This window comes from Ursus americanus, chromosome 1, assembly GCF_024610735.1.
Source record: "Ursus americanus isolate L20-20 chromosome 1, mUrsAme1.1.p, whole genome shotgun sequence".
NCBI lineage: Eukaryota > Metazoa > Chordata > Mammalia > Carnivora > Ursidae > Ursus > Ursus americanus.
In genome coordinates this window covers 98702297-98718861 of record NC_142127.1, presented here as the reverse complement: position 1 = coordinate 98718861, position 16565 = coordinate 98702297, and the positions used below count along the sequence as shown (strand labels likewise).

Genomic DNA, 16565 nt, shown 5'->3' with positions numbered 1-16565 from the left:
ACTCTAGGTGAATGCCGGTGTGTACCTCGCGCTGCCTAGCCAACCAACCACTTCTGCACTGGGATGGATTCTTCAACACAGAACCCATCAACAAAGACCCAAAATGTTTAAGAGAGAATGATGAACCCATGAGTCAAGTTCTAACATCAACTTCTACTTCCTTCATTCTAAAACTTGGTGAAAACCCTTATGGAACCAAGGCCTTGATGGTGTTCCTATCTGCAAAGAGCTGAGCTTTCTCTTCCTGTGATAGACAGGGGTGCGGGCCTGGTCTTCGTGGGTCAGCCTCTTGGCTTGCTTCTGCCCCCTGCACTCCAAGACCAATTAGGGTCACTGTCGTCCTCTCTTCCTCCTCCTCTTTCCCCTCCTCTTTTTCTGCTTGCACTCATTTTTCTTCTGCTTTTGTGACACTCCCTCCGCATTATCCCCTCTTACTCTCCCTTCCTTCTTTATGCTCTAGTGACATTGTCTTTTTTTTCCCCATGAATTTATTGAATTTATTGTTGAGGTAGAAGAGGTGTTACTTGAGGTGGGGTCCACAGACTGGTGCCATCGACAAACCTGTTTGTGGCAGGTCTGTAAAAAGGAGCTTATATATTAACTGTGACACTGGACACACTGTCTTCACAGCAAGACCTCCTCAGTGGAGATGCCTTGATTTCTATTCTTTTTTCTTTTTTTTTGAGAGAGAGAGATAGAGAGCAAATGTGCCCTGGGAACAGCACGGGCAGAGGGAGAAGGAGAGAGAATCCCAAGCGGGTCCACACCCACTGTGGAGCCCGACATGGGGCTCGATCCCATGACCCTGAGAGCCTTGATTCTAGTTTGGTCAAGCTGCCATCTCATCACACACAGACATGTTGAGTAGCACTGGTGTAATACGCCTAAGAAAACTGCACGTACCGTAAATGTACAGCTTGAGGAATTAACACAAAAAACTTACATGTGCCCGGCACCTACCTCAAGAAACACAACATGACTCACGCCCACAATCCAATCTCTACCCACACCCCAAATATCCCCACCAGCCTGATTTCTCAGAGCCTAGGCCACTTTGACACTGGATGCTGCCCTCCTTTCCTGCTCAGGCCTTCCTCAGTGTGTCCCCCTCACACACTCCCTCCCTGAAGCTAATCCCCCTTTCTCCCCTTCCCTTTGCTTCACACTGTCAGACCTCACCTTGAACTAAGCATTCTCTGTCCCAGCAGGCAAGGGTAGGTCTCCCTGGCATGCCTTCATAGAGCCTAGTGTTTTTTTCCTTCATGGCACTTGTCACAACTATAATTAGGTGTGCACTGTGTGAAAGCCAAATGAGATCAGTAAGCAGTCAATCTTGCTCATTGCTCTATGTCCAACTTCTCCGTGCCTCCCACAGTTTATGCTTAAATAACTGTCAGATCAATACATTACCTATTCTTCTTTACAAAGTATGGATACCAATATCAGAGCCTCCATTTACTCATACAATGCAGTATGAGCTCCAATGACTACTAACATGGAGCTCCGGAACTTTCCTCAGGCCCTGTCTGTCCATGAATGATTTTCACCTTGTGCCTTTTCCCTATGTTCATCTAGCCAATCAATAATTACCTTTTTCCCCATTCTGCTTCTCCTGGTCTCTGTTAAGCTTTCTTTTTGTTTCCTCCACCATGCTTGTCATTTCCATGAACTCTCTTGGTTAATTGCTTGCTTTTCCTAGCAGGTTCCTCATTGTTTGCTCACACTTATGAATGGTGATCTCATAGATGCGGGAGAGCTCCAGGCAGGCCTTCCTCTCGGGGTTCCATCCTTAAAAGCCTGTTTGCAAGAGGAGCAGGCGAAACTAAGCTAAAGGCAGGACTATTGGGAACAGATCAGAGAGCTGTCCCGCCTGAGGTACACGGTGGTAGCTTCGAAAACACTCGGGACACGAGGTCCTGCCTGACTTGGTAAGCTGGCTGCACCAAGTAAAGGAGGGAGTCCTGCTTGTGCCCACAACCCTGCACCCTGGCTTGCTGCCCAGAACTGCCAGTGCGACCCACTGTTTCCGCATCTGCTTGCAAGCATGTCTGGGACATCTGGTTTTTGGGACCTATATTCACCATAGGGAATTAAGGAATTAGTTCCATGAGACAGAGAACTGTACAAGGTCCCCAGTGCCCTGCCAATCCCCCTTGGGGTTTGCAGTAGTAGTCCAAAGTTACCTGTGACTCTGCCTTGTCATCCACATTAGGAACCCCCAATGGCGAATCTTCCACTCAACTTTGACAATAATACGCACTTACATAACCCTGCTAGTAAATTGCACAGCCAAGATTGCAAGCCCATCCAATCTGGCTCCTGAGGCTGAGCTGTCATCCCTGAGCCATATTTATTTGAGTGGGCAGAGTCTGGAGACAAGTATTGGAGCCAGCCATCCCATACAAGAATGTTGGCTGGCTCTTGAAACTAAGTTCTTCCCATCCCCTCATTCCTACCCAGGCTTGCTATAGCCCTGCCCCTCCAAGGCTGGGCATCTTCCAGGATTCTGTTCAGGGGAGCCATCCCTTCACTTCTCAGGGATCTTTGCTTTCTCACCTGACTCTAGTTCACATCTTTCCGAAGTAACTAATGGTTTCTTCACCATTGATGCTGCTCTGTTCTTTTTCCAGTGGTGCTCTTGCTTTTTCATACATTTCCTTTTGGCTCTTTTTTTTTTTTTTTTAAGATTTTACTTATTATTTGGCAGAGAGAGAGAGAACAAGCAGGTGGAGCAGCAGAGGGAGAGGGAGAAGCAGGCTCCCTGCCGAGCAGAGAGCTGGACACAGGGCTTGATCCCAGCACCCTGGATCATGACCTGAGCTGAAGGCAGACACTTAACTAACTGAGCCACCCAGGCACCCGTTCTTTTGGCTCTTTTAATAAGAATTTGAGGCAAGAGAGAAAGTTGGACTAGTTGTTTGCCTAGCCTTATTCCGCAAGTAACAGCCTGTATAACGCAACATAAGCCACGGTCAGAGCTTTCTCCGTGCCCGCAGAGACAGCTCCTGTAGTCTATCCGGAATGACTCCACCCACAGTGAGGCTGGGCAAAAAGAAGCAGGAATTGCTGTATTTATTTTAAACTCTTTTTAAACTTCTCCTGAATCAATACCCCACATCCCTACTCAGGGTTTCACAGTAGCCAAATCTCTCCGTGAGCAATTTGCAGATTAGTCTAGAGTTCTTGGGGTTTTTCTTTTTTACTCATAGAGGAAGAAACAGAAAAGCAATAAAATGAAAAAGGACAGCAAAAAAATGAAGACTGACACTAACAGCTCAGCACTAAGCACCTCACTCATCCTGCCTTGGGGTTAAGTCAGGAGATACGATTAAACACAAGGACCTTTCCTGCAGCTGCATGAGGACCACGGAATATTTTGAGCAGGCAACTTCTCTCAGCACAGAGGGATAAGCAGGATGCTTATGAATGAAAACGCACTCACCAAAGAAGCCCTATATGTTTCACTGGTCATTTTGTTTGTCATAGTGGTGGTGGTGATGGTTTTGTTTATCAGAAACTGCTCTGTCCCTCTTAGCCAGTCTGCCACTCAAATGGAAAACCTCCTGCCCGTTGACCAGAGGTCGTCCCCCATGTCATTTACGTGATTATTGTTGTTATTACTATTATCAGAATTCAGGGAAAGGAAAATCCATGAAGGAGAAAGAATGAAGACTGAGCAACACTACACTCTTCTACTTTCCCTTCTACTTTCAGAAAAGCCCAAAGATGAAACTATGGATTTTCTCTCTCCTGAACTTCCTGTGACCTGTGGTGAAGCCAAAGGGATTTTATATAAGGAGAAATTGAAACAAGGTGGGTTTCTCCAGCTTCTGCTCTTTGGAAGCCCAAGAACCACTAGAAGAGAGGCAAATAGCCATGTGTTTAATCATCCAGGAAATAAACCTGGCAAGCTAGGCTGCAGAGAAAGAAGTGCTTGTTAAGAAAGAATTTGCACTTTTTTGTGTCATGGTAAACCTGGCAGCTGGGCCACGCCATTCCTACATGGAAGTCATCCAGGGACCTACTTGCCACATGTAGATGTCACGTAAAATGCAAATCCTCTCCCATTCCCACACCACTCCTGCCGGTTTTAGGGCTTCCTTCAGTCTGAGAGAGGAGGAATCCAGACTCCCTTGCTACTGCTCCCTCCCCACAGGGAGTCTCTCTGCACCCAGCCAGGTAGAACAACCACAATTAGGGATTTGAGGTTTAGGGTGAAATCACAGAGAATGATATTGGATCTGGGAATGGGCCATCTTTATCTTACAGGATCCTCAGAGAAGTGCATTCGGAATGAGGAGGGGGTTTGGTTCACACCAAAAGAATTTGAAATGGAAGGAAAACGGACAAAAACAAGGAAATGGAAGCAGACTGTGCTTTGCAGAGGAAAGCCCTTAGAAGAGTTGCTGAAGGTATTTGACAGGGAACGATGGGTGACGGGTTTAATTCCTTGAAGGATAAGTGGAATTTCAATAACAGAAATGTGAAGGAATTTCTGTTAGGATTCCACAGCATGATTGAGAAAGAGCTAGATTTTTCATAGAAAAAAAGTTGTGGGTGATAAAGTTGGGAAGGCAGATTGGTGGTATCCACAGCGGAGAACTTTAAAGGGTTGTGAGGTCAGGAGAGTTTTAAGAAGCTTAGTCTGGGGTGAGCTGGGGGGAAGCCAGATGGGGACACAGACCAGGAGCTTCCCTGCACCTTTTGCCCAATAAAGGCCTCCTCCAGACCCAGCTCCATCGGGATCCCTGGGTGATGCTTTTCCAGACCACCCTGTCTGTGGTCAGTCTCTCCTCCGTACTTCCCCGGCTCACAATTCATCCTGTGAGCAACAAACAAGGCTACTGGTCTTTGGGGTCCCAGAACCCAACATAAAGCCTCCCAAAACACTCAAAAACTTATAAGCTCAAAAACTCCCAAAAACACTCAAAAAATTATCATAAGGACTTTACTTACAGAAGGAGAAATGGAGAGGAAAAAGTGGTGGGAAAAGAGCTGGGAAAAAAAGGACTAATGGGTCTTGGGTTTGAGTAAAAAAAAAAAAAATGATTTTATCAAATGAAGTCCAGAAGAAGAACTGATTGGAGGATGGAGCTAATGTTTCTTTCAGACACCTTGGGTTTGAGACCCAAGAGGATGTCCAGGTACGAATACTCACTAGGAAGTGGGAACTTCAATATGAACAAAAGAAGAGCCTGTAGAATAACCTCATTCACTGACCCCTTCTCTCTTTCAGAAAGGACTTTTGCTCTGTCCTCCAAGAATAAGTGTCAAGAGAGAGGTAAAGAGCAGGTGAATTTCTACCACATTTTCAGTCACCATGTTGCAGACTCTCTGCATCCAAAGACTCACCTTTGAGTCCTCAAGTTCCCCAGCCCTGGGTCACCTTTACTTTCAGGCATTGCGTCTTCATGACAATGGCATTAACACACTGGTACATGTACGTGCCACCATAATTTCATAGTTAACTTGAGATGGGGACACAAATAACTCTTAAAATAAGGACTAGGACAAAAACCGATCATTTACATGTGTTTTAGACCTGGATATTTTGGATGAATACAAACCAAAGGTGTCAGAAATAGAATGTTGTAGTTTGAAAAGTAATTATGAAATGGAGGTAGACAAGAACAGTATGTGAAAGAGCAAGAAGACCATTCTTGATCGAATACAACTATTCCTCAATTCAACGTGCTCATTATCAGTAGCACCAAAATGGAGTAACGTTTGAACTGAGCTTTGTCTCAGCAGAGCTTCCCTCAAGGTGAAAATGGCCGTCATCATTGTCTGCACCAGCTGCTCCTCCTCCGCCTTCTTCACTTGCTTAAATATGTCCTCCAGAGGACATACAAGTCTTATTCATGAACTTCCCCTTAGATCTGAAGCTTAGGCAGAGGCAATGGTGCCTTTCCCCTGTTACCCTGGAGGCTGGCCTGACCCTTGGCTGGATTCATTCAAAGTTTAAAAAGACAAGGAATCTCCCAAATGTTTATTGTATAAAACATCTTTTCCATGCTGATTTGAAATACGTTAATGTGTACAGGGGTGCTCCTTGTAATAATGTGTACAGGGGTGCTCCTTGTAATAATCAAAATTAGGGACGAATACAAATGCCCATCATTATTATAAAATAAACTGATAAATTTATTGAATGGTGTTTTAAAAAAAAAACTGCATGGATATAGACTCCTCCTCACTCAATGGAAAACTACCTAAAGGTCCTAAGTCAAGAACACTTTCAGAAGCTTTAACTACTACTACTAGTAGTAGTACTAGTAGTAATAGTAGTAGTAGGAACCCAATTTTGTTTATGTGATTATGTAGGTCTATGATTGAAAATATATCTGGATGAATTGGTTATTTTGGGAGAGGATTATATGAGACATTTGCCTTCCATATTATATATTTATGTACAGGTAGAATTTTTATAATGACCACTTATTACTTTTGTAAACAGCAAACAAAACAATAAAGATATTTTAAATCCAGAGCATTAATTAATGGCCCCAATATTAAAGTTCCTTCTCACTCACAATGCCACATGTCAACACATTATAGTCAGAAGCACACTTGACCCAACCTTTCGGTCCTGCCTATCAGCAGTCACATTGGGATAGTGAGATAATTTGTAATGACTACAAATGGATGAATGCAGGCCTCTTCTTTTGACATTTAACAATCAGTCTTACAACATGGAACCCATGGACCTTGCCCTCTGTTAAAATAGTTCATAGAATCCAGTATAAATTTCAAGCATCAAAACTCATGATACAAGATCTACTTCAGGCAGGAGTGATTACCTCTACTGTTTCTCTATTTGACTGCCCACTTCGGTCTGTTCTTAAACTTGGGAAGAATGAGTGGTGCCTCACCGTGGATGACTGCAACCTCAGTGCCGTGGCCCAGCAGACAGCAACACTAAAGCATAAGCCAGCTAGTGGAACCAGTTAACAAGCCAGAGCAAGAGAAGACAGACCCCCGTCACTGAGACTCCTTTTTTGTTGAGCCAGGTGTCTTCTAATTGCCGGCAAGGGAGTGGAATCAGCCCTACACCAAAAACTGGGTCCAGATATCAAAACTGGTGATGCACTACATGCACGGAGAGTATGAAATGCTTTATTACTCACATGCTGAGGCTTTCTAGGGGGAGCAGGGCAGGCTCCCAAGCTGGGCTGAAAATGGCCTGAGTAGTGAGGGGGAGTAGCCCAAGGTTTTATTACGGCTGGGGGGCGGCAGGGTGAGAATTCCCTTTTGGGGGCCGAGCTTGTCTGGTTTGAACTTCTCACTGAGGCCAAGAGGGGGGGCCCATGAGCTTCCTTATCCAGTTGCCCAGATGTGGTAAAAGGCCTTCGAAGAGGGAGGAGTGGGACTATGAAGATGTCAGCCATCAAACATAAAGCCAGAGTCAGAACACAACTGTGGAGCTGAACATTCTTTCTCTCTTTCTCTGTCATATCATGTGTGTTAGAAACTGTTCCACTCCAAAGCTTAGGGAAGGGGGTGTTTTGTGCTGGTCACAGCCTATCAATAACCAGTGTTGTTGTTGGACCCGCCTTTGTGGTTCTTATTATAATCACAAGATGCCCTCCAGCAATAACCATCAGGAAACTGGGAGGAAAAAAAGTTTATTATTTACAGGACCTGGAAATTACAAAGCACATCTGGGGCCATACATACACTGCTGTCTGCAGTACACTCCACAAAGTGTGAGAGATAGATGGAGAGAGAGAGAGAGAGGTAGAAGAAGAGGGAGAGAGAGAGAGGGAATGAGCATAGGCGTGAGGCTCTGCCTTTATTGGGGTAGAGGGTAGGGGCCTAGGGTTTCTCGGGCTCACTCTTAACTGGTGAATTTAAAACATAAGAGCTAGAATTTAAAGTGTGGGAAGGCGGGGGGGGGGGGGGGGGAGGTGGCACAGGGCACCTGGGTGGCTCAGTTGTTTAAGCATCTGCCTCCAGCTCAGGTCATGATCTCCGGGATCGGCCCTGTGTTGGGCTCCCTGCTCAGTGGGGAGTCTGCTTCTCCCTCTCCTTCTGCCCCTCCCCCTGCTCTCTCTCTCTCTCTCTCTCTCAAATAAATAAAAATCTTTTTTTTTAATTTAAAAAAATAAACAAACAAGTGGCCCAAATAGTCAGTTGTTGAAATGAACCAAGATCTCTAAAACAAAGGAGCCTCAGTGGGGATTGGTGTCCTGGCTCTTTATCTAGTTGTGTGGCTGGAAGTGTGTTTACTTGAGAAATAGCGAGATAGCTGTGTTTATCGGGGTCCTGGGGCAATCAAGGCTTCAGTCAGGCATTTGCATTATAAAAAAAGGGGGGGGAAAAAAACCTATCAGTGCTCACACCACAGAGCGGCTGGGGCTCTGATCCAACTGAGGTCTCAACTAGGAAGAGTGGGTAGGTCTGGGCTACTTGGGGAACTGGCGTCTGCACCCTGGACCTGGGTAGGCCAGGTGTCCAGTCAGAGGGCAAGAATGGCCATAGAGTGTCAACTCTAGGGACAAAGAAAGGCAGACTGGGAAGTTCAGGGATGGGAAGGCCAGAAAGATCACCTGAACTTCAGGGCTGGTGGGGAGCCCTCTTTATGGAGTCCTGGGCCCCTGAAAGTAGAGGGATTTGTTCAGAAAGGCTCCCCAGTGAAGACAGAGATGGACTCACCCCCAAATCAAGGGGAATTTTTGCTCTGGCTGAGTGGCTAGATTTTATTTATTTATTTGAGAGAGCAAGAATGAGCAGGGGGAAGGGCAGGGGAGAGGGACAAGCAGACTCCCTGCTGAGCAAGGAGTCCAACACAGGACTGGATCCCAGGACTCTGAGATCATGACCTGAGCCGAAAGCAAATGCTTAACTGACTGAGCCACCCAGCTGCCCCTCTGAGTGGCTAGTTTTGAGAATGGACAGAACATTTCCATCCCTGAGGCCCCACCCAGGTCCTTGTACTCGTGTTGTGGACAGTTGAGGGTAGTGGTAGGATTTCTCTCCTTAGATATGACTGACCCCAGCTCCTTCAGTCCTTTGCTCCAGCTCCTGATGGCCTGCTTCCCACCTTTTTACCAACCAGAAAGATGCCTCTTCCTGAGTCCTACCTTTAATGCAGAGAAAACATGTCCTTGTGTGTGGAGCCTCCACTGTCCATCTTTTGGGGTCAGGAGTGGAACCAGGGGCTCCTGCCTGTAGGTCCTTATCCAGCAGGAAAGATCGCTTATAGAATTTACTGGATCACATTTTAAGGCCACGAGAAAGACCATGATTTCAAAGGCCCACAAAAAGACGCATTTATACAGCCGCTCTCTGTCTTTATGTTTCTGTTTGTCCGCCATAACGTCAGGAACTGTCTGGGTCTGCCCAGCACGCTTGCCTGGGAGGGCACACAGTGGGCGGGCACAGCTCTGAACCCAGGCAGAGGCCGCCTAGGAGCCAGTCTGGCTCAGGTACTAAGTTGTGTTGACTCTGCAGGGGAAAAAAAGCATCTTGTTTTTCCAGGTTGCCTGGAAATGAGGAGGTTGCCTAAAGCTGTGTTTTCTCAAACTTCACGTACTTCCAAACCACCTGGGATCCTGTTAAAACGGATTTCAATTCAGTAGGTGCATCTCTGACCAGCTCCCAGGTGACACTGATGTGGCTGGTCCTCAGACCACGCTTTGTGTAGGAAGGGCTTAAATGACCTTCTAGTCCCTTCCAGCTCTGACAAAGTGTGGTTCAAGGGGACGCTTGAGGATTCTTGCTCTTTGCCCTGGGGGAGGGCTCGTCCTCCCTCGGCACTCTCCCTGAGCACCATGGTCGGGCTGATGGGAAACATCCAGAAGCATGGTGTGTTCCAAAGGCCCTTGGTGTCAGTGCCGACACCAGCAATGCTGCGTTATGTCCCCTTCCAGTGGGAAAATGCCAAGGAATGTGAGGTGTGCTGTACAGGGGGACCACTGCTCTGCTGTGACACTTGTCCGAGAGCCTTTCATGAGGACTGTCACATTCCGTCAGCAGAGGCAGAGAGGTTAGTGAGTCGCAGCCTTGCCTTTTGCACAGACTCTGCCCGAGCTGCCTGTGGTGGCTCGTCTCCAGGCGGAGAGCAGGACCCGTGAGTACCGCGGCTCAGGTGTGACCCAGAGCGGCGCGATGGGGCCGCAGCCTGTGTTCCGTGTGGCGTCATGCCAGCCCCTGGTCTCTGAGTCTGTGACTGAGCCACCTTGACTCCACCTTGCCACGGCCCCTGGGTGCTGTCCTCTCCTAGTTGTACGACCCTGACTCCTGCCCCTGGGGACTGAGGATGGGAAACACCAGGTGTTCGTGTTCTGAGCTTTTTCAGAAAAGGAGGGAAGCGTGGCCTGGTTCATGCATTTAACCATGGGCTCAGCGGCTGATAGAGGCCTGGATCCCCAGGGGTGAAGGCCCAGTTTTGACACTTGGGTGTGACAGGCAGGGCGCCTTGTGCTCCCAGCAGCTCAGGTGGGGAAAGGAGAGCCCACCACTCACCCTGACACGGCCCTCTGCGCACTGAGCCCCCTGTTGCCAGCCTCGATGGGAGGAGGATCGTGGGCTCAGGCCCCACGTGGGGTCTTGGAGACTCTGGGAGGTGTCCCCTTCATCTCCCAGCTGTGTCCATCGGCCATGCCTGAAAGGAGGACGGTGGCAGCCGTGGGAACAGGGGCTGTTTCCAGGGGCCTGGCCCTTGCTCACTTACGCCCGACCTCTCAGGAGCCCGTGGAGTTGCACCTTCTGCCGGATAAAGGAGTCTTCGGGAGGCAGCAGCGTCACAGGGAATCTGAGGTCCTGGAGAGGCAGATGCAGCCTGAGGAGCAGGTGGTGAGTTGGGTGCCCACCCCAAGCCTTCTCCTTACCCCGGACACGTGAGAATTCCAGCAGGTAGAGGGTGAGGGGAAGGGCGCCTGCGGGTGCCTGCAGTGTCTGGCTTCAAGGACGGCGATTCGGTGCCCAAACAGAGTCCAAACAGGGTTCGATGCAACCCATGGCTCTTTGGCAAACGGCTGGCTGTGTCTGCCTGTTCCTGTTTGTGCCTGTCTGTCCGGGCACAGGCCCGGCTTCGCTTTCTCAGAACTGCATTTCCTTTTAAAGCTCTCTTCACATTTTACAGAAATGTGAGTTCCTCCTCTTGAAGGCCTACTGTCATCCACAAAACTCCTTTTTTGCCGAAACCCCACATAATGTAAGTGACACCTTATGATTCTCGTCCGGGCATCTCTTTTATGTAAAACTCGTTCTGGAATTTGGGAATGCAGCTCCTAAGGGCACTGCTGTCTGCAGAGAGCAAGTTTGGTTGCAGACCCTGGGGGGGGGGGGGGAACTCCCTTGTCCAAACTCCACCCACCGCGTCCTAGTTCTGGAACACCCGGCGACTCGCTCCATCTCCCGTGCACCTCAGTTTCGCCTTCTCTTAGGTGGGAATGTCTTTCTTACAGACAGGAGGGGGTTTAGAGCACCTGCTCAGGAGACTTCAAGTCCCGCCTCTACCATTTTTTTGCTGTGAAATCCTGTGCAGGGGGTTTAACTTCTCCTTCCCTTGGTTTCCTCATCTAGCAAATGGGGGTAATCAGCACGTATCTCAGCGGTTGTTGTAGGGCCGTATGTTAACATGGCGGCAGTACTTGGAGCAGTGACTGGCGGAGACGAGTCCAATGCTAGTATCATCACCTCTGTTGTGTTTCGGTTGGATCTCTTCCAGTAATAATGTCTGCGCTAATATCATCCTTTCGGTGCCTTTTCCCTCGATTCGAGATTATGGAGAGCCCTTTAAGGAAGCCATGTGGTTGGACCTGATAAAGGAAAGGTTGACTGAGAAAGTGTATACAGTGGCATCGTTTGTTCGTGACATGCGCCTGATCTTTCGCAACCATAAAACATTTTACAAGGTAAAGGGTGTCTCCTGTTTTCTCTGCACCTCCTTTCCACTTTTTCCCTAATTTCCGGGACAGCAGAACTTTGCAAGAATTGTACCAATCCCGTCCTGGAGAGAGCTCAAAAGGAGTAGGATTACAGAAGAAGGCAGCCTCTAAATCCAGGGGTGGGAAGGAGGAATTCAGAAAGAACAGCGAGCAGGACAGGGAAGTACTCTCGTCAACAGTGCCTGACAACAATCCGTCCCCAGTTCTAGGACAGGCGGGATAGTCGCGCTGGGAGCAGTCGATCCCATCCTGCCTCCTTGTTCAAGCGGGGAGGAAAGGTGGTTTATGGTCACATTGTTCTCCATGCCTCAGAAATACAGACATAAGTGAAGGAATTAAGCTTCATGAAATAACTTAAACTCCCAGGATGCTTGTGCTTGGATTTTTGTACTCCTGAATTTCCCAGAGACCCAAATCTCCAGAGTTGCCCTCAGATGGTGTTGGCTTCGTCCTTTGTCGGTAGCAAGGGACAACTAGTGGAGCTATCCTGCAAACCAACAGGTTGTTAACTCGAGTCTTGGAGTTTATCCCGATTCACACTATCATTTGTACAGACGTTTCTCGGGAGGTACCTAAGGAAGATTTCCGTCCCCACCCAGCCTCCTTCCCTTCCTCCGGGGCACGAGTTGGCATGGTCACGAACCACAAATTGTCAACTGGTGTCTGCACGTGGAGCTGGAGGGAGCGTGCACCCAGGAGCCCCTCCATGCCCGGTGTCAGCCTTGGAGAACGGAAGGCTCATCTTTCCTTCAGAGGGTGGCCTTTCAAGAAATGCTTTATCTCCATCTATTTTACCCCAAGCTCAGGCTTTGCAGTGATCAGAGTCAGCTCTCCAGTCCTGGCCACCAGTCAGGTCCAAGTTAGGAATCAGGCAGAGGCTTGTCCATTTCAACATTGTGGCATCAGCATCTCCCTCCCGCCCCGCGCTCTGCCTGGCGGCTGGGAAGCTCCCTGGGACAGGGAGGGTGGGTCTCAAAAAAAAAAAAAAAAAGGCAAAATTGGAAGTGCTTTGATCGTCCTAATCCTTTGTCCTTAGACATCTGTTTGTTTGCTTTTTTTTTTCTCTTTCAGGCCTCCGACTTTGGTCAGATAGGATTGGACTTGGAGGCAGAATTTGAAAAGGACCTTAAAGAGGTGTTTATTTTTTGCAAAGCCAATGAGAGCAGCTTCCAGACTCTTTGACCCTGTTCTAGAAAGACTAAGGCTCCCCAACTTCAGGATCCAGATGACATGACCCCGGCCGTCTTTCGACTGCCAGTGAGTCTGGGATGCTATTGGCTGCCCTCTTGACTCAAAGCCAGAACCTTCATACCATCATCATGCCTTCTTTTTGTTTGTTTCTACACCTAAAAGTGTGTGTGTGTGTGTGTGTGTGTGTGTGCGCGCGCGCGTGTGTAAAATATACCTCTAATCCCAGCCAACACCGCAGGCCTCTTCTTTGTCAATATTTCCATCTCTCTTCTCCCACAGTTAGTTATCTATTCTCATTTGCTCAACTAAACTATAAGGGTAACAGTTTCAGAATTTCTACAGTCCTACCAAAATGAAAAACAAACTCAGTTGAATCCTAAATTGTGTGGAACTGATTTTGTTTCTGTTTTATATATATATTCTGTTATATTTTGTTTCTGTTATATATATTCTGTTTTATATATATATATATATATATATGTATATTTCACATATCATTGCAGACTATTTTTCAGAATTTTGCACTGTATTTATGAATGAGTTTGGTCTGTAAGCTTCTGTGTCCTGTCAAAATCAGGGCTATCCCAGCTTGGCACAAGAATGCCTAAAACTTTCTACCTTTTATATGCTCTGGACTAGTTTATAATGTTTTAAATGAACCAACTCATAAAGTTATACAGCCCAATGTTCTTCGAAGAGGTAATACTGACCATGTTCCCTGCCTTTTCAGGGTCATTCAACTATTCAGATGTTCTCTTGCTTTTTGAGTCAGTCCCACTTTTATAGTTTTCTAAGAAGTCATTCATTGCATGTGTCATTTATACTTGGCCATATTTCTGCCATATTATTTTCTTCCTTCTCTTTGGAATACTTCCATGGGATTTTTGTCTACATTTTCTTTGTTTACACCTTCTATTCTGGAAGGCATTTGTAACAGTTTTTAATTCTAATATTTACCTGCAAGTTCTCCAACTGTGTTTTTAATTTATTTTTTAAATGTCAGAGCCAGGGGCACCTGCGTGGCTCAGTCTGTTGAGTGTCTGACTCTTGATTTCAGCTCAGGTCATGATCTCAGGGTCCTGAGATCGAGCCCCCTGTCCCTTCTGGGGTCAGGCTCTGAGCTCAGCAGGGAGTCGGCTTGAGATTCTCCCTCCTTCTCCTCCTCTCCCCCTGCTCCTGCTCTCTCTCTCTCTCAAATAAATACTCAAATGAATAAATAAATCTTTAAAAAAATAAATAAAATAAAATGAATAAATGTCAGAGCCAAAAATAAAAGATCTTCATTGAGCCACATATTTAAGCCAAGGTGTTTGTCACGTTTTATGTCCCTCAGCTTCCTAACTCAAATGGGGAGGAATTCACTATTTTACAATATGGCTATTTATTATCATTATTAAATGCTTACTTTGTATTATTTTAATTTTATTCAATCATATTATATAAGTCATTATTTTGTTATTTTGACATTATATAAATGATTTGTTACTCCAAATATCTACCAAATGGAAAAGCAAAAGTTGCAACTATCATAACCCATCTTCACGACAACATTAATGCTGTGAATTAATGTTGCTGGTCTTTTCTTGCAGTGACTTCTCCTTGCTTCTTTTTTTGCTCCTTCTTTCAGTCAGTGTATCTGTAGGTAATTTTCTGAGCCTTTGCACAGCTCTGAATGTCTTCTCTGCTTTCACGAATTCACTGTTGGGCTACAATATGTATTTTATCACAACTTCTCACCTTCAAAATCGGCTGAGACGTTGGTCCGCCGTGTTTGGGCATTTTGGTCCTACACCTGGGAAGTCTGCGTTCAGCCAGAATTCTGTTTCTTTGTTAGTGTGCGGACACATAGCAGGTTTCCTCGCTCTCCCTACAGTTATGTATTTTTGACGGGACAGGATTCAATGTAATATTCTTACCATTGGTCTTGCCTGGCACTCTGCCCTCTCAATACACATAGCCAGTTCTTTTGTCAGCAGCTGCATTAAATCTTTCTGATCCTTTTGTTTTGGGCTCTCTTTCAAGAACATCTATTATCCATAAGTCGGCTCTCCGTTCTCTGGCCTCCTTATTTATCATTTTAAAAAAAGAAAAAATTAGTTCTGGGAAGCACTCCTCTTCTGAGGTCATTAGTCTAAGACTTAAATATACTAACTCAAAACAACTGCAATTCTATGGTCAATATTTTTAAACGAATTTTTTTAATCATTTTAATAATGCTAATGGCTCTCTATTAACCAAGCAAACTTTTCTTACCACAGTACTTTTCTTTTCTCAAGACAAAAATAAAAAGTTACTGCCACTACTGAGGTGTCCTAATCTGTGTTTCTGATTTTTTCATTCTTACATAGTGTCAATAGAGGAGTGTTATGGCCGGACTTGTGTCCCCCACCAAACTCGTATTTTGAAGCCCTGACCCCCAGAGTGCCATACTTGGACACGGGGCCTGTAAGGAGGGATCAGCGGTTAAACGAGGTCACAAGCATAAGGCCTTAATAAGATAGGATGAGTGTCCCTATAAAAAGAGGAAGACACCCCCAAGATGGCTCTGCCCCTGCACACAGAGGAAGGGGAGAGGTGAAGAGGCAGCAAGAAGGAGGCCCCCTCCAAGCCAGGAGCCAGCCCTTTCCTGTAGGGGATCCCCTGGCACCTCCATACGGGACTTTCAGCCTCCAGAGCTGTGAGGAATAAATGCGTGTCATCTAAGCTGGGGGGTTTGCTGCAGTAGCCCTGGCCGCCCACTGACACAAGGAGTGAGCAGCACCTTGGGACCCCACTGTCCTCCCCCACCAGGCCCTTGGGCGGGAGTGTGTGAAAGCCTCCATTTCAGTACCTGGTGTCACAGACTCATAAACAGACAATGGAGAGAGATTCCCCAGTGTTTCCATAGGGGGCGAACCACCATACGGACTGACCACCTATGATCCAGGAAAGGGCGGAGGCAGCTTGAGCCCTGACTTAAGAGAAGCAGGTAAAGAAACAGAATTCCTTTTATGATGTGGGAAGGGGACAAAAAGGACCATAAAGACTGCCTCTCCTGATGCCGTTCTGGAAGGGAAGATGGGGGTGGCGGGGTGTTGGGACGGCCGTCCCTGCGGTGCAGATCTCTCCTCCCAGCGCACTGTCGGTGTACCAGGATAAAAGAACTTCCCCCCGCCCCAGTGTGTACCAGTGGCCAGGATGGCTGGGTATTAAATGCTCACACATCCATTTGTGACCCTCTCTTCCGCTCTGGCCCTGGAAAGCTGATGCACGTCTCTTTCTCCTATCACAGCTCTGGCTTGCTCTATAACAGGAAAAAGAAACCTGACAACATTGAAAGAGTCATTTATTCCTTTGAAAGTTTCAACAGCTATCAGTTTAGTTGCCATGACAACCGAGACCCCATCCCAGGAGCCATCTCTCCCTTTGGTTCCCTTTTGTTGTCCTACTGCTCCTCTAGTGTTCACACTATTTCTACCCATAAGAGCAGGGTTTGGTTTA

The 16565-nt window shown here is 46.9% G+C and overlaps 1 protein-coding gene across 1 annotated transcript in view; it reads left to right on the top strand.

Annotated features, from left to right (window-relative positions):
• Window positions 1-15376, top strand: part of SP110 (SP110 nuclear body protein) — a 38544-nt gene extending 23168 nt beyond the window's left edge. Inside the window, 10 exon segments of the mRNA XM_087864245.1 lie at window positions 3715-3813; window positions 4270-4412; window positions 5237-5281; window positions 9873-9988; window positions 10690-10733; window positions 10736-10797; window positions 11087-11162; window positions 11419-11421; window positions 11728-11861; window positions 12966-15376. Of these exon segments, the coding sequence (XP_087720371.1) occupies window positions 3715-3813; window positions 4270-4412; window positions 5237-5281; window positions 9873-9988; window positions 10690-10733; window positions 10736-10797; window positions 11087-11162; window positions 11419-11421; window positions 11728-11861; window positions 12966-13076 (833 nt within the window). The 3' untranslated portion in view covers window positions 13077-15376.
• Window positions 15377-16565: the final 1189 nt, after the last annotated feature.